This window comes from Lynx canadensis, chromosome B4, assembly GCF_007474595.2.
Source record: "Lynx canadensis isolate LIC74 chromosome B4, mLynCan4.pri.v2, whole genome shotgun sequence".
Classification (NCBI taxonomy): Eukaryota; Metazoa; Chordata; class Mammalia; order Carnivora; family Felidae; genus Lynx; species Lynx canadensis.
The window spans coordinates 11,083,913-11,106,325 of record NC_044309.1 but is presented as its reverse complement, the minus strand read 5'-3'; the positions used below and the strand labels follow the sequence as shown (position 1 = coordinate 11,106,325).

Genomic DNA, 22,413 nt, shown 5'->3' with positions numbered 1-22,413 from the left:
ATATCCAGCATTTTAATAGAATTTCTTTCTCCAAAGATCCATCTTCCTTTGGAGAATATGATTACTGTTATCTAACTGAGCAGTATTTTTAAAGGTGCTACCGATTGTGTAACTATTGACTTTTCTACCACTCCACCCACAAGGACATATGTGATTCTTTTGTTCTTTGAACTTTGTCCCAAGTCAGCACTTTTTCTTTCCTTTTCAGATTTCCAATTGTATAAAATGGTCATTTCAAGCAAAGTACTTATTTATCTACTTATTTATTTCATTTACTTAACATGCTTTAATATAGTTAAGTCTTAGTCTTGTTTCCCAAAAACTTTCATGAATGGTTCTCTCTGTGTAGTGGGCATGAGATAGCACTAGTTTGACACCCAGTTTGATAGCAGCAAAGAGTGTGGTATGCATTATCCTTTGTAGAGCAAAGGGTTAAATGAAAGGACCGCAAGCTTCTTTTGAGGGGTCTGTTCCTGTTTAGAATATAGCAAGGAAAAAATAGGCCACCATTTGTGAATGAAATTCTAAAGATGATGGCAACTGGAATCAATATGCTCCCAAGTCCCATTTTTCTCTTGCTTTAGAGTCTAAATATCAGGAAGAAGAGTTACATGAATGAATCTATATTATATTATAGATTATATTATATATATAATATATTCTATATATTGTATTAAATCTATATTTCCTATTGATAGATAATACAGTATCCTTGATAGTTTTTTTTTGTTTTCAAGCACTTTGTAAATTCTTTATTATTTTAACTTTATAACAACCCGATGTAAACCTAATAGTTAATGAGAAAGCACTACAAAATTCCCTAAGATTTTTAAGTCATTTTTAATATTATTATAAGTAGTACTTATTCATGGCAGAAATCCTGAAAAATACCGAGAAAACAAAAATTACATATTTCATACATAAGAATAATCATGTGTTAACATTTTTTGGTACATGTTCTATTCTTTTGAAATTTTTTCATGTTTGTAGTTATATTACCGGATTTTTTTCTACCTAATACTTATGAAATTTCTTCCTGACATGAAATATTTTTCTAAGTCTTAATTTTTTTTAAATTGGTTATATTCCTTTGTATGAATGTGCCATAATGTATTTAATCTTGTTGTTTGATACTTAGGCTATTTCCAGTTTTACATTAGTATAAATAACATTTCTGTGTGATTTTTGTGTGCATCTTGGTTTTCTCAAGAAAGACATAGAATTATTGGCTCAGACATTCTCTTCCAGTTTAAGAACAAAAAACAAAGTGGTAATAGGCAATATAATTTAATCAGGCATGGAAGTTGTAGACTGTATAATAATATAAGGAACAGAAATGAGGGAAACAAGTGAAAAAAAAAGAAGACTCATGAGTAAATTATAAAGCCAACAGTGTATTTCATAAATGAGAAATTCAGTAGAATAGAATAAAAGGCCTAGAAGCATCCCCAATTAAATATAAACTTATTTAGTGTATATTAAACTAAGAATCTTAAAAAATAGCATAAGGGCAACAGGTTGGCATATAGGAGGAAAACTGATATAGAGCCACATCTGATATCCTCAAACTCCAGATGGATTAAGGAGCTAAGTATTTATTTTTAAAAAGTTTAAAAAGATATATGATTATCAAATATTTGGAGGTGTTAATTTTCCCAAATTCTAAAACAATTGAAGAAAGCACACACACGGCCACAGATCTAGGTGCTTAAAGCTTTTATACCATAGAAAAATAACTGAAATTAAAATGAGGACAGTTTGCATGTCAGGTTTGTTTCACTTACATAAAGGGCACAGGCAAATTGGTAATAAACTAGAATATCCCAAAAAATAAATGAACATGATAAGGGAAGGCGGGGAGAGTAAGTGTTCTTACTGAGTGCTACCTGATGCCAGAAATCAAAGACTGTGCTCTCTCTGACATGTTGAGTATGGGAAGAAATGCTCAACATGTCTAGTAAGCAGAGAAATATAAACTAAAGCAGTCTAGAAGAAAGTATTACAGTTACTACTATCTGAAGCACCAAGCAGCGTTTTATTGTTTGTCTTTTGTATTTTTATCCCTATGTCCTGTGGGTATACATTTTTATTTCATTGTTTATTTTAGATTGACAGTGTTCTCGGGGTCAGCATGTTTTAAATGGCTGTAACAAAAGCATAAAAATAGCCCATGCCATGTGAATTTATCAGTACGTGATATTTTTACCGAGAATGTTTAGATTTAGACAGTCGTGGGGTGCCCAGGTGGCTCAGTCGGTTGAGTGTCCCACTCCAGCTCAGGTCATGATCTCATGGTTTCTCAGTTTCAGCTGTGCATTGGACTCACCGCTGTCAGCGTGGAGCCTGCTTCAGATCCTCTGTCTCACTCTCTCTACTCCCCCCACCCCCCGACTTGCTCTCTCAAAATAAACCTTGAAAGAATAGATTTAGGCAGTCGTGACTTTAAATTTTTTGCCTTTGGTAACTTAATTTTTTTGTTTGTCTGTTTGAAAGAGACAGAGTGCGAGTAGGGGAGGGGCAGAGAGAGAGGGAGAGAGAATCCTAAGCAGGCCCTGCGCTGCCAGCGCGGAGCCCAGTGCAGGGCTCGCAACCACAAAACACCGAGATCATGACCCAAGCAGAAACCAAGAGTTGGATGCTTAACTGACCGAGCCACCCAGATGCCCCTCTCTTTGATAACTTAGAGAACAGTCAAATATTGTTTCTTAAAGTCTGTATAAATGAATAAGCAAATAAATAAAATTTATATATGTAAAATCTAAATTTGTGTCTGTGAAATCTAGTAAGTGATGAGAAAATAAATATTTAAGTTAATGGATTCTCATTCTGAGACACCAGCTTCTTTTCTCAGCATTAATTTACCTTTCTCTCCGAGCATTATCCATCTTTTCTTAAATTTTATTTCCAAACTTGAATGTACCTACTTTAATCACTCTGTACACTCATGTTTTTGTCAGTTCAGTTAACTTCTTAGACTTAAGACACTGGAATAATTTTTTTTACTTTTATTGGTTAGTTAATTATTGAAACTCTCTGAACTTCAACATTCCTCATAAAATGAAAGAGTTAAATCATTTCATGGTTGCTAAAGTTTCTTTTTGCCCTAATCATCTAAGAGTCTAAATAAAGTATTTATTAAACACCTGTGTTTATCAATATATGGCCTCTGATAAGTTTTGAATGTGTAAAACAAGGTCTTTGTAGTGAAGGGTCTTATAATCTGATGTCATGTTTTATGAAATCTTAGAAAAAATACTACATGGTGTATCCTTAGATGAAAAGTGCCATGAGAAATTCTCCAAGAGCTTTAGGAGCAGATAGGAGGAAGAGTAATAGATTCAGGTACTCATTATGTGTATTCAGGAAGTAAAATTTAGACTGAACTGAGAGAATGTATAGGACTTGAAAGTACATAGTGAAGGACACTCTGCATTGAGAAGAGTATCTGATGAACAAGATTGCAAGATAGTATGCTTTGTGACAGAAGAGGCCCAGCTATAGGAGAAGGCTAGAGAGAGACAAGGGGAAAGTCAGATCAGATGAGGCATCTTGAAAGTAGAGAGAGTCGTTTGGAATTCCAATGTTAACTAAGAATTGACTAGGCAGTGAGATGTGACTGAACATAGGAGGTGGGAGCAAATTCAAGCCCGGGGGTTCCCTTAGGAGGAGAATGCTGTTACTGAGGAAAAAAAATTAAGCACTTTGGTGACACGCCTTTGGCTCCTTCCCTTAGTCTTAATTTGCAGACATTCAAATTGATAGCCAAATGTGATTTCTCTTACATGGTTGAGGCGGCATTTTATGTGCTAGTACTTTTTGACATGTTCATCTGAGATGGAGATAAACAGAAGCTGGAAAAAAAGTACACATATATTTGTGTGTGTGTGTATGTGTGTGTGTGTGTATGTATGTACATATTATATATGTATTTATATATATATATGTTGGTTCATATATATAATGTATCATTGATTTTTTTTGTTGAAATGAAGGTCTCTTTAGTTTGTAAAATGTTTCTCAAAATAATTTTAAATTGTATTCTTGTTTTACTATTCTGAGAAAATGGCTTTTGAGTTACTTTAATACATACTTCTAAATTAAGTGGTATAATATTGAAAATTTATCCTTTTGGGGCGCCTGGGTGGCGCAGTCGGTTAAGCGTCCGACTTCAGCCAGGTCACGATCTCGCGGTCCGTGAGTTCGAGCCCCGTGTTGGGCTCTGGGCTGATGGCTCGGAGCCTGGAGCCTGTTTCCGATTCTGTGTCTCCCTCTCTCTCGGCCCCTCCCCCGTTCATGCTCTGTCTCTCTCTGTCCCAAAAATAAATAAACGTTGAAAAAAAAAAAAAAAAGAAAAGAAAATTTATCCTTTTTTATATACTTCTTCACTTTCTCTTCATTTCAAGGCCTAGTAAATGATAAAGATTCAAAAGAGTCTATGACGGAAGGAGAAAATCTTGAAGAGGATGAAGAAGAAGAAGAAGGAGGAGCTGAAACAGAAGAACAATCTGGAAATGAAAGTGAAGTAAATGACCCAGAAGAAGAGGTGATGACTTTTATTTATAGCAAATAGGTACATTTGTACAAGAGTATCTTGATTATTTGAGCCAAGATTTCCTTGAATGCATAAAATAAGATCTCCTTCCAACCTGCGAACTCTGAAAGTTTCCTGAGAAAGTAGATATAAATGATAAAAATTTAGAACTGGAATGTTTCTGTAATTGGTTTCCATATAATAGGTAGACATTACATTGTGTTTTGTTTTAATTTTTTTTTCAACGTTTTTTATTTATTTTTGGGACAGAGAGAGACAGAGCATGAATGGGGGAGGGGCAGAGAGAGAGGGAGACACAGAATCGGAAACAGGCTCCAGGCTCCGAGCCATCAGCCCAGAGCCTGACGCGGGGCTTGAACTCACGGACCACGAGATCGTGACCTGGCTGAAGTCGGACGCTTAACCGACTGCACCACCCAGACGCCCCTACATTGTTCTTTTAAAAAAATGAGGTTGTTGTAGAAACATTCAACCATATAATTTAAATTGGATTATTAAGTGTTTTATAATAATAAAAGGAGATGAGTGTATCAGACCAATCTTATGGCTGCCTTTGGATTTTGCTACTACACCAGTTACATAAACAGAATCTAATAAATTAAACAGCCTTAGTAAATGTGACTTCAAAGAGTGACTTGCGGGGCCCCTAGGGGGCTCAGTCGATCGGGTGGCCAACTCAGCTCAGGTCACAATCTTGTGGTCTGTGAGTTCGAGCCCTGCGTCGAGCTCTGTGCTGACAGCTCAGAGCCTGGAGCCTGCTTCAGATTCTGTGTCTCCCTCTCTCTCTCTGTCCCTCCCCAACTCATGCTCTATCTCTCTCTGTCTCTCAGAAATAAATAAATATTAAAAAAAAAAGTGACTTGCTTTCCTATAAATTCCTCATTTGAAGAATTGGGATGTATTACATTTTCTTCACTAAATACATTTCCTCCTTTTAAAAAGTGAACTTTATAATTTTGAAAATTGTATCTTTAAAAAGTGTATTTATCTATTTTGAGAGAGAGAGAGTTTGAACAGGGGAGGTGCAGAGAGAGAGAATCCCAAGCAGGCACCACACTGTCAGTGGCAGCCAGACATGGGGCTGGATCTTATAAACCGTGAGATCATGACCTGAGCCTAAATCAAGAGTCTGATGCTCAACCAGCTGAGCCACCCAGGCTGAAAGTTGTATGATTTTTAACCATTGCTTACTTTTCCAATTGCAGTTGAATGTCATACATGATACAGTGTGTTTGCTAAGTGGAAAAAAACTCAGTGTTTGGTCGGCATTGCATGAGCCTTGTCTGGGAGCAAAAGTGAGAGAGATGTGGTTTAATAAGTGAAGTTGCATAGTTTGCTTCTCCTCCCACTGAAGACCACCCTCTCCCATGGTTGCTCTCTGAGCATAGGGAGAACATTGTTAAAGAGAGAAAGCGGGTTGATTAATAGCAGTGAATAAGAAATTCTGCAACCGCTTGTTTCAGCTGAGAAAGAAAAGGGCTGGAGTTCACTCTTCAGACAAATTGTGCTCTTTGTTTTCATCTTGGTCCTCACTCCTTCAAGCTCCACGTGGCATTTTGAAGTTCTCCCCAGCAGCTAACAACCAGAATATTTCCTCCTTAATATCAGCTACATAAATTAAAAATGACTTTCAAGATTAAGTAAATGTTCTTCTAAAATTTGAATTTTCTTTAGCATTTATACAATTTAGCAGGTTAAATACAAGATTTATCATTATAATAGCAATAATATTTATCGAGTATTCATTGTTCATAGTCACTTTTTTAAACACTATTTACATTACCATTTCTCATACCACCCTGTGAGGTAGGTGAGAAAATAAGGGACAAATAGGTGAATTTGCCCAAGATCTCAGAGTAGTAAGTGGTGAGCCAGTATTTGAACTCAGACGGTGTGACTGGTCCTGTGCTGACCCCTCCTGCTCTCCTTAGCCAGCTTAGATTTTGCAGTCCGTTCACTTCCAGATCCCACAGGTTATTATGTCAGTGTATAATAAGGATTAGGACAATGGGATTCTTGTCCAGCCTTTCAGTTTCAGAAGTTAATTAATCCATTGTGTTTGCCTGAGTTATAAAAAATAAAGGGTAAGGAGAAAAAGTTAATGCATTTTATTTTATTTTTTTAATTTTGAAAGAGCACAGGCAGGGGAGGGGCAGAGAGAGAGGGAGAGACAGAATCCCAAGCAGGCTCCATGCTGTCAGCGCAGAGCCCCACTTGGGGCTCAATCCCACAAACCGTGAGATCATCAACTGAGCCAAAATCAGGAGTTGGATGCTCAACTGACTGGGCCACCCATGTGCCCCAATGCATTTAATTTAAGTGTTAAGAAATGATTAATTTTTTTCCAAGGGCAAATTTAAGAGCATCTCTGTTGCAAATTTGGTTGTGTATTACAGACTTACATTAAAAAAAAAAAAAGTTAATGCATTTGAAAAAAAGTAAACGCATTTCTGTACATTCCCAGAGTATTTCCACTTTAGAAACTCTATAAGTTTCCAGATACCAGTATAGTAAATTATAATACACTATTTGGATTTTTAAAATTGTTATGTTATTTCTCATTCACATTCATTGTCTTGGCACAATGAGAAGATGCTGGATTTAGTGTAGTCTTTTTTTACACTTACAGAACCAAGTGAGAGTGAGTTGTGTTGTTGGAAGTGAAAGGCTGCACAGATGGGGCACAACTGTGTGCTTTTGTATGTGTCTGCCCTTTTGAAATATCCTTTGGGGTTCTGTTCAGTCTTCTGTTTGAAAGGAAATCTGGCTGATCGAAGAGGAGGTGGGGGTATTGACAAGAGAGGATGGGGAGAAGTGGTGAGGGGGAGCAGAATGTCTAGCTCCTGCTTAATAGGCAGTGTGTCCTTGGGCAAGTCACTTAACTTATCCGAGCCTTAGTTTGTTCATGTATAACAATGGGGGCGTGAGGTCTCATCCTGCCTTCTTAGAACTGGATAAAGCAAACAAAATGAAGTATGTGAGAACACCTTATAGGCTGTTGTGCTCTGTACAGTGTAGTGCTTTATAAATCTACTGTCCTTGCTTTCCACTGCTAACCAGGCTAAATTTGAACTATTTACTGACGTTCATTCCAGAGTTAGTTGAGTATTAAAGAACTACTATGAGAAACTCAGTCTCAAAACAGCCAGGGAGGAGAAATAACACAAAAGGTTCAGGAAGCTCATTCCTTTTGGAATTCAAGGAAAAGAGTTTCTACAATGGATCTTTGTATTATTAGATCGGTGGAAGATAGTGAAATGGGTTTTCGGCTACTGGTGTGCATTAGTTTTCAGCTAATGTTGCCAGCTGACTTTGCCCTAAATTGTAGGCAAACCACATAAAAGGCTGGAACTTGAGAATAATGAACAATTATACAGAAATTTTTAAATCTTTTTAAGTAATGTAAAATATAGTAACCCTTTTCGAAATGTTTTAATCTTCTAATGTTATATAATTTCAGGAGGGTTCTGATAATGATGATGATGAGGGCGAGGAAGAAGAGGAAGAGAATACCGATTACCTTACAGATTCAAATAAAGAGAATGAAACAGATGAAGAAAATACTGTATGTATGGCTGAAAATTTGCTTTTGAGGTCACACAATATTTTCATTAGTATTTCAGTTTTAGCCACTGAAGTTGTGTTTCTTGTGATTATTGAAAAATATTCTTTTGGAAATTCATTTCAATTTGTTTTCCTATCTAAGTACCTTACTGTATTAACAGGTTTTTTTAAACATGTAGTGTTACACATTTTACTCACTTGTTCCTTGAGTTATGTTGAGCAAGTTATCCATACAAAAGACTCTGCCATCCAAAACTCTGGTTACAATTTGTGGTCTGATTTCTTGTTTTGTTTTAATAAGGAGGTAATGATTAAGGGAGGTGGACTTAAGCATGTACCTTGTGTGGAAGATGAGGACTTCATTCAAGCTCTGGATAAAATGATGCTGGAAAACCTTCAGGTACGAGCGGTTCCCCTATTCCAGAGGGTCCTCTCCCTACAGGATACTGCAACACATTCAGTTGTGGTGGTTACAGGGGTCTCTATAGCTTAACATTTGCCTCTGCAGCAACAGTACAGTTTGCGTCTGCCAGTACTTCTTATACTTTTCCTGATGTGCACATTTCTTTGGGATACACTGGGGGGAAAATGTAGTTAATGTAAGACTTCGAACAGTAATTTCATTGTACCAGTCTGCCTTTTTTCTCTGAAGTCCTATCTCTGTTGCTAAGACCTTTTACTTACAGTTTGTTTACAATTCAAACTTGGCCAAAGATCAATATTTGGGGAAATGTAATACACTAAATTATTAAGCTTGATTTAAAATTTGAATAACTTGTCTATAAATATTTAGAGGAATATTGGTTATTTGATGTTTAAAGAAATTTTGTTTAATGTATTCTTGACATTAATACACTGGATTTTATAAAAAGCTCCATCTTCCCAGTGATACAGAATAATTATGAATAAACAAAATAGCTAGGGAACTTCTGGAAGCTGGCGGGTAAGATACTCAGTAAGACAATAAAACATTTTAAACACACAATAATAGATTGGCACAAGAATAAATGGATTAATGAAATAGGAAAGTCCAAAATCAACCTAAAACATGACAATTTAATAATATGGTAAAGACAACACTGCAAGTCAGTTGAGGGAAAATGTATTATTCAATGGATTGTCAGTAAAAATAAAGCTGGATTTCTATTTTATATCCACACCGGAATTAACTGCAAACTTATCAGAAATCTTAATAATTGTGAAGACTGTTGATTATTGCATTAAGACTTCACCTTCTTCATACAGTGCTGTCAGACACTATTAGTATTGCTACGTTTCAGTTAAAGCCACAGTAAGGCCACAAGAGTAGTAGTGGTGTAGTCTGTTTTCAGCCATCTTGCCCTATTGCTTTCTAGCCCAGAATGCCACGAGAAATGCCAGACCAGAAACAGACTGTATAATGTAGGGTAACGGCTGTATTATATCAGCAGGTCCTACACACCGGTGAGGACAAATGAATGACCCAGGGTTTTTTTTTGTTGTTGATTGAAACAATAAATAAAGTCATGCTAAAGCTCACTGATAATCAAAAGATAAGCAGATTAAGAAGAACCTTTTTGTCAGATCATCAGATACTAAGATGTGAAAAGTGATTCTACCCATTGTGGTTAAGTATGGGTAAATATCTGTATTTGGAATATGTAAATCAGTCCATCTTTTTTAGAGAGAAACTTAGTAAACCTAGCAAATAGGCATGGCTTTTGATCTAGAAGTCCACCCTTAACTAATTTTCACCCGAGTATATGAAGTTAAATATATAAAGATGTCATACTGTAATGGGGAAGTAGGTTTAGTAGAGAACCAATTATATAAATAAGAGAATATCCATATAATTAGCTCTGTATATACTCAACACAAAGATGCCCGTTATATAGAATCAAAAAGAAGAAAAACATGTATATAGTGAAGAACAGTATGCATAGATGGAGCTTGTGTGTACATGTGTGTTACTAGTATTTTCAAGAAAAATGTGGAGAACACGCCCCATTGATACTGGTTGTTGTTCCTTGGAGCGTGGTGAGGGAGGGGTTGGTATGGAGACACTGGCTGATGTATTTTTGTATTTAAATAATTTACAAAGAGAATATGTTCGTTTTATAATTAGAAAAAAAGTTAATTTACAAATAAAGATTGATCTAACATGATCCTTTGAAATTTTAAGTTAAAAAGTCTTTGTAAATCTTATGAATCTGGGAGAGCTTCAAGCAAATTCTACAAATTGGAACTTATAAACAATAAGACCTTACCCCTTTATTACCATTTTATTTGATTTAGGTCTCTTGCAAATATGGAGCCTATATCAAAGGCCATTTAAATTGTGGTAAAGCATTTTCAAAACCTTCGTGGCCTGTTAGCATTACCTGCTTAGATTTGAAGAATTACATTCAGCTCTTTCCTCATTTGTGCTCCATTCAGCAAATACAGAAAATTATGTGCGGTTTCCAAAATGTACCATGCTGTTTCATGTCCTTGCTTTTGGACCTGTCCTCCCCTTCCTAAACTCCCTCTGTATCCCCCAGACTGCTCTGCTGCCATCTGCTTACAAGAAGTCTTATGAAGCCTTAAAGACATTCTCAGACGTCCCAGTTTTGTTTAGTCTTTTGTGAAGTTTCAGCATCCACCCACTCCTAGCCAGGCCTATATAGTCACTTCACCCCAAAACAGGTTATACATGACTTGGATGAATTGTAATTAATTTATTTCTCTATCCTAATTAACAGTTTTTGAGCTCTTTGAGGATAGAGACTGTCTTTTTAGTATTAGTATCTCAAGTAATAAGTAATAAGCCCAACGCACAAGTCTTCACTGAAGGTTTGTTTGAATAATTGATTAATGAATCCAGTGTCAATCTTGAAAACTTGTTATTAACAAACAAAGTTAATCTGAACAGTAATAGATTCCATTCATTCCTGAATATTAATTGAGCACCTGCAATATTTAAAACACCACTAGGGTATTTAAAACACCAGGGAAAGGGTATTCAGTGCAGAACCCCGCCAGTCTGGTGGAGGATTGTCACAGAGAAGCAGACACTTGTGACACATGAGAAGTATGAAGGAAGATATGTGGTGCGGGTATGCACTTCAGGAGCATGCGGAGTCAGGAGAACCTACAGCATTGTGTGTTTGAGCTGCACCGGTAAACAGAGCCAGTCACTGGGGACTTGCACAGGTCTTCCCAGCCATACGTAAGAGGTGGGGGCAGAGGAGGGGCGCCTCTGTCTCAGCTGCCCGTCAGGTTACTTTGGCTCTAATGATCATTGTGTTTTAAGAAATAATGGCACTGAATGAATTGTTCAGTTTATGTTTACATATATCCCTGTGTACGTTAGAGTATTTATATTTTTTCATTTCTATCTTTAAGCAACGAAGTGGCGAATCTGTTAAAGTGCACCAACTTGATGTTGCTATTCCTTTGCATCTCAAAAGCCAGCTGAGGAAAGGGCCACCACTCGGTGGTGGGGAGGGAGAGGCGGAGTCTGCAGACACTATGCCCTTTGTCATGTTAACAAGAAAAGGCAATAAACAACAGGTAAGAAACTGGCCACCACAGGTAATTGTTACTTATCAAGTGTAAGCAATAACTTTGTTTTATAGGTTGTAAGTTATGTTTTGCCTATAAGAGGAGAAGAGTTGGAAACATGTAAAGTATTCAGTGGTAGGGGCGCCTGGGTGGCTCAGTTGGTTAAGCATCCAACTTCATCTCAGGTCATGATCTCACGATTCATGAGTTCAAGCCCCGCGTTGGGCTCTGTGCCACAGTTTGGAGCCTGGAGCTGCTTCAGATTCTGTCTCCTTCTCTGTTCCTCCCCTGCTCGCACTCTCACTCACTCTCACTCTCTCTCTCTCTCTCTCTCTCTCAAAAATAAAGATTAAAAATAAAGAAATAAAGTATTCAGTGTAGAAGTAATTTTATTTTTTATTATGTATAGAAGACACAGCTGACTTCTTTTGAATGTATTTTTTTTCTAAAATTTTTTTTTTAATGTTTATTCATTTTTGAGAGACAGAGAGAGACTGAGCGCAAACGGGTGGGGCAGAGAGAGAGGGAGACACAGAATCTGAAGCAGGATCCAGGCTCTGAGCTGTTAGCACAGAGCCTGATGCAGGGCTCAAACTCATGAACTGTGAGATCATGACCCGAGCCGAAGCCAGATTTAACTGACTGAGCCACCAGGCACCCCATTGAATGGATTTTATTTATTTATTTATTTATTTATTTATTTATTTATTTATTTATTTTTATTTATTCTTTAAAAGGAAAGGACATTTAAATTTTGAATTCATATGTATTTGTTAGAATATATAAATCCCTTGACTTTCAGGAGGAAGGTTTCATAAGTAAACTCAGGGTGGGAAAGGAAAGGAGGGTGATGACAGATACATCTCAAGAAAATGTTCGTGGTTAAGATTTTTCTTGAAAATCATTGTTTTTGACCCCTAATCCTTCTCCATTCTCCTTATACTGCTTCCTCCTTGTTTCCCATGTCTTACAGATGGCCCTCAAAATCATTTCCCTGACTGCTAAGCTGTTAGTTTAGGGATTCATACTTTGGTTCATACATTCATTCATCAAATATTATTGAGCATCTCGTATGTGCCAAATACTGTTCTAGGTGCTGAGGCTATGGTGATAAATAAAAGTCCCTGCCCTTGTGAGCTCACATCTTGCTAAGGTTGACAAATGTATTTGCAAGGAGTGAAAAATACTATGAAGAAAATAAAGCCCAACTCTCAGACTCAACTGTAGGATATATCACATATTACTAATTCTCTAAGAGTTTTTTCACATTTCAACATTTCTGAAATCAAGCTGCCTCTTAGCGTTTATAACTGGCAGCATTTTTTTCTGTTTTAGTGATGTGTGATATAATGGTGTATCTTACAATTAATGGACCGTCAGATTCTACGAAATATGGCAGCCACCACAACTTAGAGACGAGTTGAATGCCTGGCTTCCATATTCATTCACACAGTCACGTAACAGGTAATTGTTGTTCACTTGCTGTGTACCAGGCACTGCCCCATGTGCAGAAAGTACAACTGTCACTAGAGTTCCTTCTCTCTTGGGAGCTTTCATTCTGGTGCTGGGAGGCAAACAGTGAAGAAATACATAATGTCAGGTTGGGGGGAATGCTCGGAAGGAAAATAAAATAAAAAAGAGGCTAGAGAGAGATTGGAATGGGGGGTGCGGAGCCTGCTGTTCTGAATGGGACGATCTGCAGGTCCTCTAATGAGATGCCGTCTGTGATGGACAGGATAGTCTGTTCCCTCCGGCAAAACAGCCTCCACGAGATGATGCCCAAATTAATTTTTATCTTTGCTTTTGTCAGGTAATTTCTTACATGCTCAGAGGATCAGAGTTGTGCGGGGTACATTATTTTGTTATACTCCAAGTAAATCTTGAGATATAAAAACTGTACACCAATTAGAATCCTGGAAGGGAGGACCAGAAAAGACTTTCCATCGTGTTGTATGTGAAGTTAACCTTGGCTCAGGCTCAGAGCACTGCTGTGTCTTCAGACATTGCCTTCATGATTCCTTTCCAGCCGTAGCCTTTCCTCCATTGCGGCCTCTGGGGTTAGTTCTCAGGAGAGCTCTGCCCTCACCCACCCTCAGGCCAGGGGTGATATCTGGCATGTCCTCAGTCCCGATCCTCCACTGAGTCCCTAGAAAAATAAGGGCGGGGTGGGGGGAGGGCTTGATCCAGACCCTAAACTGAGCTTTGCAAAACCGCGAGTTCATCATGGTTCCTAGGATTCTCCAAGCCCAGAGTTTCTGCTTTTCTTTTCTAGGGACTACATTGCTCTCTGAGCTTCACTTTTCTGTTTCAGTCATTACCTTTTAGATCTGCTTCATTCTCTCTTTTCTTTAAAAGCTCTCAGCCCCTCCCTGACCCCATCACCAAATGTTCTTGGCATGAAAGAGAGGGGTTTTTCATTGTGAAGGGCCGTACCTGACAACCTCAGGTAGCTGTCCCTTGGTTACCATTTCTGTAGCGCTGCTGGACATTCGTATTGCTGGCATACTTCTCGAACCCTTTCTCTTATCTGAAAGGGGGCTTAGGAATATCTTTCTGTGAAGATCAAATCACACAAAGGAAATAATTTGTTTTCTTCATTTGTCCCTCCTTTTTGTGAGGCACATGTGAAAATTCATTTTAACTTTGTCAACTCGTATACCCCATTTGACCTTTTTAGAACATGTAGGCATAAATTAAACCACAGCCTACCTAAGAAACTCCTGAGCTTTGAAAAATAAATTCATTTCAGCAGTCCTAAATTCTGTCAAGCAAAGTAAGACTATGTGTTTATTTTGTAGAAGGAATATTTTTGCTTTAAAGTAGATAAATTATATACTGTAGAACCCAAATAACTATACAAAATGAAGAGTGGAAGTTCTTATTTCTTAAAATGTGAAAGTCTGTTTAATTTTTAAGGAAACTTTTTTATTGAACTTTATTAAAAAATATTAGCAAGCATGAAATGAGAGCTCAGAGTACTTGGTTTTTAAGTAAATTTTCAACTCATAAACTTTATTTGGAATTTTGGAAAATGTTCAGTTTCAGGAACATTATTTGAAGAAACATCACTGGTATTTTGTGGTCTGAAAAAGAAAGTTATTTTGTTCTGATTTTTATTTCTTTATTTAACTTTTGGGTGTTAGCCCTTCTGGTGCAACGGTTTTTCTAGAAATGTGAAATGTTTTGCCTTATAGGAATCTTTAATTTCTAAGTCAAAGATCTCTTTGTGTACCAGATTTGTGCTCAGAAATAACTTTCTTCTGTAGTCATTAGGAAAATAAAAATTTGCACCAATTAAATGAGTAGTTAAAAACAAAGAGGATAATGCTATTCATAATTTCTTTCTTTCTAGTTTTATTTTTTTTTTTAAATTTTTTTTTTTTTCAACGTTTATTTATTTTTGGGACAGAGAGAGACAGAGCATGAACGGGGGAGGGGCAGAGAGAGAGGGAGACACAGAATCGGAAACAGGCTCCAGGCTCCGAGCCATCAGCCCAGAGCCCGACGCGGGGCTCGAACTCACAGACCGCGAGATCGTGACCTGGCTGAAGTCGGACGCTTAACCGACTGCGCCACCCAGGCGCCCCTCTTTCTAGTTTTAAATATTTATGAAATAGAGTAATGAATTGAAATAAAATATTTTGATCATTAAAACAAGTTTTAATGTAATAGGAGCATTGTATTATGGTTTAAAGAGCTTTTTCTGATTGCTTTAAACAAATATACATTATATTATAGCTTAATACTTGTAAACAACCCATTTCTTTCCAGTATTTTAATATTTATAAGGAGTCATCATTTATTTTATATATTGTTTATCAATTGATACTTAAAGTAACTCGGGATTATGTGTGTATATATGCGCGTGTGTATTTCAGTTTCAGCTACAATTATGAAGTAGCTTTAAGATACAAAGTAAATCACCTTCATTCTATTTTTATATTCCAAGAAATCTCATTCGAGTGACTTTAGTCTTTTTGTCATTTAATTTGCCATAAAGTAGTGACTCTCTTTTAAAAATGTTTTAAAAGCTTTACGGGAAAGGCAATGGTGAAGTGGCATCAGAAAACTGGCCTCTTGTGCTCTCTGTATTTAATACTGTCTCTTTGGTCTTCGTTTTAAGTACATAATACTTGGAACACTTTTGTCTCAGGCCAGTTAGTCTTATAAATGAATAGAAACCTATATTTTTCACATTTTTGATCAAATCATTATGAAATTTCTTACACGATGTTTTATGTTGTTTCATTAGTGTGGTAAATACCATCACCGTTAATCTCGTCGTTACTGAATTATGAAGGACAATTCAAATGTTATTATTAGGAACCCAGTAAGGGGAGAAAATGGCCACCCTGTTTTCTCTCTGAATATGTTAATGTAGTGACAGATCGAAGCATCTTAGAATTGCAGCTTGTGGTTTCATAGCGATCAAGATAGTGTCTGCATGCTTTGCCTTTAGTGTTTTGTAAAACAGTAATATGTCACTCTTTCTACGTTTGCATGTATTTATACACATTTACAAACCAGTTTGTAAAGCCCCTGAGGAAAAACCAGCCAGCTGAATAAGTAAGAGCATTGTAATATTTGGAATCTGTAACTTATCTTGAGAGACTCAGATTTGTTGCCTCTCTTTACCCTTACCATCTCAAATAAGGCATCTTATTTGACACTAGGAACAGAATGACTTAAAATTTAGCTGTGATTCTTGAAGCCTAATAGGTATTTTGCATTTCACTGAGATAGTACTCAACATTGCCCATATTTCTTTACTTTAATAAAGATATAAAGTAATTATGGTAATAACAGCTAAAATATATTGAATTCCTACTATGTTTCCAACATTGTTCTTTTATATGTTCTTTAAAATTGTTCTTTAAAATTATGTGTTAATTTATGTAGCTGTGTCTTTATTGATTTATACTGATGGGTTAAATTTTATTTAGAGTATTTGTCCCTCTGATGTCTATTTACTAACCAGATTTCACAGTTGTCGTGTTGAGGGAAGATTGGAAAATTGTGTCAAACCATCGTTTTGGAGATTATTCTCATAGTTGTGGTCTTTGTAGAATTTGACATCTCTGTCTCTGCTGTCCTAGTAATTTGGCGTACTTCTGTGTACAGAGTCTGTTTTAGTTCAGCTTTTCTCTACCATTAGTTCTTTTAGCAGTGGATTCGGAAATGTGGGTGCAACAGGATGCTTTCCTCATGAATAGGGCTGAAAATTAAAAATTTCGTTATGAATTACTGTGACATCTTAGTAATTATGCTGCTTATTAGGAAGAGTACATATATTATGAAGTTTTTGTTTCACATTAGATACATGTTAAGAGTCTGGCAGAAAATTCACTTGGAGCTGAACTTTTTCATTAAATTACTTTTTGTGTACCTTCCTGAGTTGTAAAACAAAAATTAAAAGGTTTATGGGAGGGAACATGGCCATTTTATTTTCACTTTGTTTCTGTTGTTTTTGTTAGTGGACGTAAGAGACAATTGGGGCAAGTCCCATCTGATAGAGACATTCCTGGTGCAGACTACTGCACAGGCCCAAGGATAGTGTGCAGAAGCATTCACGGGTTTCACTTTCTACTTGGTGGTTGTCAGTCTCATTCTGCTAAGAAGGTGATTTTTTTTAATTGAACTTGTGGTTTTATTTTGCTGCGATTTTAGTTTCAGAATGTCCAGTAAGTAATGAGGGCAACTGTTCTGAACTTTGTTATTTTGGCACATTATTAACAGGTATTATTTATGGAGAACCTGGTGTGTGCCAGGCCCTGTACTGCACACTCAGAGGTAGTACTACCTCAAAGGTAGTGTGGAAATCCTCCTTGTATAGTTGGGAGAAAGAGCTGTGAACCCCATCTGTCCGACTACAGAAATCCGTGTTCTCTGCAGCATTGCCTGGCAAGTGCTTATTTCATGAAAGCACTGACCGTAATGTGGAACTGAAAGGAAGTTTGGGGAAGAGGCAGAAAAAAAGATAGCACAGAATTCATAGTTGTGGATGAAGGGAAAAGCAGGACCATGATCAAACCATGGACAGTAGAATTTAGCAATTAACAGTCCACAACCTGCAGTTTTTAAAAAAATTTTTTTTTTCAACGTTTATTTATTTTTTTGGGGACAGAGAGAGACAGAGCATGAACGGGGGAAGGGCAGAGAGAGAGGGAGACACAGAATCCGAAACAGGCTCCAGGCTCTGAGCCATCAGCCCAGAGCCTGACGCGGGGCTCGAACTCACGGACCGCGAGATCGTGACCTGGCTGAAGTCGGACGCTTAACCGACTGCGCCACCCAGGCGCCCCTCACAACCTGCAGTTTTTAAAGGAGATGTGGTTGAGAGGATATGGAGATCCTTTTTTTTTTCTTTTTTCTTTTGGTGTGTAGTTGACGTGAGGAAGTAGTTTTTAAAAGGCTGCGTTCAGGGTCAGAAGAACAAAGGATAATCCCACTGCTTGTGGAGAGATTTGGGAGGAAAATAGCTGTTCACTTTCATTTTTATCAAGTGGGAAGATTTCAGGGCACCTGGGTGGCTCATTTGGTTAAGCACCAGACTCTTGATTTTGGCTCAGGTCATGATCTCACAGTTTATGAGTTTGAGCCCCACATCAGGCTCTGAGCTGACACCATGGAGTCGGCTTCAGATTCTCTCTCTCTCTGCCCCTCCACTGCTCGCTCTCTCTCAAAAATAAACATTAAAAAAAAAGAGAGAGAGGGGCACCTGGGTGGCGCAGTCGGTTAAGCGTCCGACTTCAGCCAGGTCACGATCTCGCGGTCCGGGAGTTCGAGCCCCGCGTCAGGCTCTGGGCTGATGGCTCAGAGCCTGGAGCCTGTTTCCGATTCTGTGTCTCCCTCTCTCTCTGACCCTCCCCCATTCATGCTCTGTCTCTCTCTGTCCCAAAAATAAATAAAAAAAACGTTGAAAAAAAAATTTAAAAAAAAAAAAAAAGAGAGAGAGAGAGAGAGAAAGCAAGGAAGATTTCAACCAGGAAGGGTAAGTTGAAAATTGGGTAAAATCAGATAGTGTCCAAAGGGATAACTTATCTACTTTAAATGAGTCCCAGTCTTTAGGCAAAAATAAATTACATACTTGAGGACTGAAAGAACTTCTGTATGTAATTGTAGAGCAGTTGTCGTTAAATTTAGAAAGTTTTTCAGAATGAGGCAGTAGTCAAAAGATTCATAAATGAGCAAATGATTTCCTTTTTCAAAGAGCAAGGAAAAGTACATTCTGAAAACTATATAATCCAGGAACCTTGATGTCAACTTTCAGCATAATTCTAGATTGAATTTTAAAACAGATGATTTTAGTCATTAGGAAAATGAAAATTAAAACCTAGGGTGAAAAATACCACTATATATACTCACCAGAATGGATAAAATTAAAAAGAGATAGATAGGTGGATAGATAGACCGACCGACGGACCATACCAAATGCTGGCAAGGGTGTGACACAACCGGAACTTTCATACACTTTTAGTGGAATATAAAATGGCATACCTACTTTGGAACACATTTTTATAGTTTCTTAAAAAGTAAAACACACCACGGGGTACCTGGCTGTCTCAGTTGGCAGAGTGTGCAACTCTTGACCCTCGGGGTCATGAATTCGTGCCCCATGTTGGGTGTAGAGTTAATTTTTAAAAAATTAAAAAGTAAAACACACCAGGTATTCCCAGCTTTTCATTCCTAGCATTTCACATTTAAGAAAAATGCAGACAGACATATGTCTACACAAACATTTGTTAAATATATTTGTAATAACCCCAAATAGAAATCCCAAATGCTGTCAACAAGTGAGTGGATAAACAAATTGTGGTGTATAAGACAAGGAAATGCAGCTCTACAATAAAGAAGAACAAACTTAATACATACAGCAGCATGAATGCATCTGAAAGTTGTTGCGCAAAGTAAAAGAACCTAGACAAAATGTGTGTTGTATGATTCAACTTACGCAAACTTTTAGAAAGTACAAGCTATTCAGTAGTGACAGAAATCAAGTTGGCAGTTGCCTGGGGGTGAGGTAGAGAAAAGAGATGGGTTACAGAGGGACAAAAGGAGCCTTTGGAGGTAATGGACATGCTCATTACCTTGATTGCAGTGAGGTTTTCTTGATTCTATGTGTATGTGTGTGTGTTTTTTTTTTTTTTTCTTTAAAAGATGGTTTTGAGCTCCTAAAATAGAACAGGATAGTTGCAGGGAGTCTGTACTCAACCACTCAGCACATTATGTCAGACTAAGCTCATCAGGGAGAACAAGTGAGGTCTGCTAGGCTGGTAGCCAAATGGACTACCATTTTTTTTTTTATGTTTGTTTATATTTTTGAGAGAGAGATAGAAAGCACGAGCAGGGGAGGGGCTGTGGGGGGCTGCGGACAGAGGGTCTGAAGTGGGCTCCATGTTGACAGCAGAGAGCCCAACGCGGGGCTCAAACTCATGACCTGAGCCAAACCGACTGAGCCACCCAGGCACCCTGCCAAATGGACTGCCTTAAATATATTTTTATTTTGCTAAACGAGACACTTAGTTATCTACTGTGGTAAAGATGAAGGGTAGTTAGTTGGGTTTGTAGATGTTTTGTACCCACACTTAACTACTCTTCACCTTAGTGTATCTGGCCAACTGCACGTAGTGTTCTGGGTATTACGTTTTAAGAGGAATATTGACTGACTGAAGAGCGTCATATAAAAGAGAATACCAGAACAAGACATCTGAGATAATAACAAAGAATCAGATTGTCAAATCAGATTCAAATGAATCAGAATTTTTATACAGTGTTAAGCTTTACTAATAATTTCAAGGTTGCAAGCATCAAAAGGGCGTAGGTCGCATAGGTCAAGCAGAGAGAGGTCTGGGATCCTGAGCACAGCTACCTATGCCCTTTCTTTCCTCATGAGGCATGCTGTTGATCCAAAGTATTAGAGGAGGTCTCTTAACTGAGTTGTGCATGTTACACACAGCAGAGAGAATTCAGGTTGTGAAATGTTTCTGTCTTGTACTCAGATAGTTACATAGCTTACTCATCCATTTCCAGGGAACCATGGCCCTTAAATTCATAGATTTCTATCTAAGTTTGTTTACCTTGCACAATCCAAACCAGGGATATCCTGCTAAAAACAAAAGCATCTCACGGATAAGGACTCTCTCTCATAACAGAGAAATATGTCTCACAGGGCAGTTGCTTAACTCTTCCTCTGTTCTAACATTGCATTCTATCTTTAGAAATAAGGTCTGTCGATACTAAAGGTGGAATAGATTTGTTCTGTATTGTACAGGAGGCCAGCACTGGTTCCAGAGGATAGAAATGAAAAGGATGCAAGTTACAGCTTGCTATATAAAAGCCTTTTTTGACAATGACCCATAAATAATAGGGTCTGTGTGATGGAAATTGATACCCTGTTGCTAGATGTGTGCCTCCAAACATAGTGCAGGAAAAGAGAGGCTTCTCCTTTTCTTGAGGTTGAACTTGATGGTCTTCCATTTCCTAACCAACCCTATTGGGTTCGTCTCTAGTAGTTTAAGACTATTGTCTGTTTATGTTCTTAGATGATACTGTCTTTATTTAGATTTATTTGAAATCTTTTTTTCTTCTTTTGATTTTCTCAAGCCATTTGTGATTTCTTTTGTTATTTTTTCTCAGTTTAAGATCCTTAATGTACCCATGTCTTCCCAACTTGCTGCAAATCACTGGAACCAGCAACAGGCAGAACAAGAAGAGAGGATGAGAATGAAAAAGCTCACACTAGATATCAATGAACGGCAAGAACAAGAAGATTATCAAGGTATACAGTCACTTACAGGACAGAAGTAGAAAATGTTTATGCCTCTTGGGCTTTTTAAATATAGAATATCAGAGTTCTTATCTCCCCCTTTTCATGTCATCTTTGTAAATGTTTAGCCTGAGAAGTTGATTGTTTTTTATATTCCTTCCTATCTTCATTTTTCTCACTTACTTGCAAAATAACAATATAATTTTCATCATACCTTGCTAACTCCATTATTCAGTTAGATCCCATACTGTTAGAGCTATGTTTGCAGGTGAGATGAGGATCAGTTTTTAATTGCGTCATGTTGCCAGTCATCTGTGAGCAAATTAAATCAATACATAGTTATTATCTTATTTTGTCTGTTTGGGAGTCCTGTCTCAAGGGCCCCGTGCTTCTTCAGATTCGAGAGTATACTCAAATTAAGATTCCAGTTTTGGGGCGTCTGGTGGCTCAGTCTGTTGAGCGTCCAACTTCAGCTCAGGTCATGATCTCACAGCTCGTGAGTTCGAGCCCTGCGTCGGGCTCTGTGCTGACAGCTTGGAGCCTGGAGCCTGCTTCGGATTCTGTGTCTCCCTTCTCTCTCTGTCCCTAACCCACTCGCATTCTGTCTCTCTCTCAAAAATAAAATAAACATAAAAAAAAATTAAGATTCCAGTTTTATGCAGATAAACCGAACACTCTTGGATTAACTGGAACCTTATGTGCACAGAGTCCATGAACACTTCATAAACCAGCCTCTTGGCATTTCTGTGACACCTAAATTTTAGAGTCATAATATGTCTGTTGATATAGCACTGTACTGACACACTACTTTCTATGCAAGAGGTTGTTGCATAAATAAATACTTGGTTTTCTGTCCTTGAGTCTGTCTTCTAGAATCTCTTCTGGTTGATACCCCACATTTTTAATAATAAGTAAGCTAGTACTCGGTGTAAAGGGCTTAACTGTGAGCTGGACACTGTCTTATGTATCGCAGTTCTAGGAGATAAGTGCTTATTCTCATCCCCATTTG

The 22,413-nt window shown here is 37.6% G+C and overlaps 1 protein-coding gene across 1 annotated transcript in view; it reads left to right on the top strand.

The window, feature by feature from the left end:
- UPF2 (UPF2 regulator of nonsense mediated mRNA decay) overlaps positions 1–22,413 on the top strand; it is a 112,743-nt gene that overhangs the window by 81,375 nt on the left and 8,955 nt on the right. The window contains exons 16-20 of the mRNA XM_030321117.1: positions 4,404–4,543; positions 8,013–8,117; positions 8,418–8,516; positions 11,480–11,647; positions 21,275–21,416. Coding sequence (XP_030176977.1) covers positions 4,404–4,543; positions 8,013–8,117; positions 8,418–8,516; positions 11,480–11,647; positions 21,275–21,416 — 654 coding nt within the window. The remainder of the gene's footprint in view (positions 1–4,403; positions 4,544–8,012; positions 8,118–8,417; positions 8,517–11,479; positions 11,648–21,274; positions 21,417–22,413) is intronic.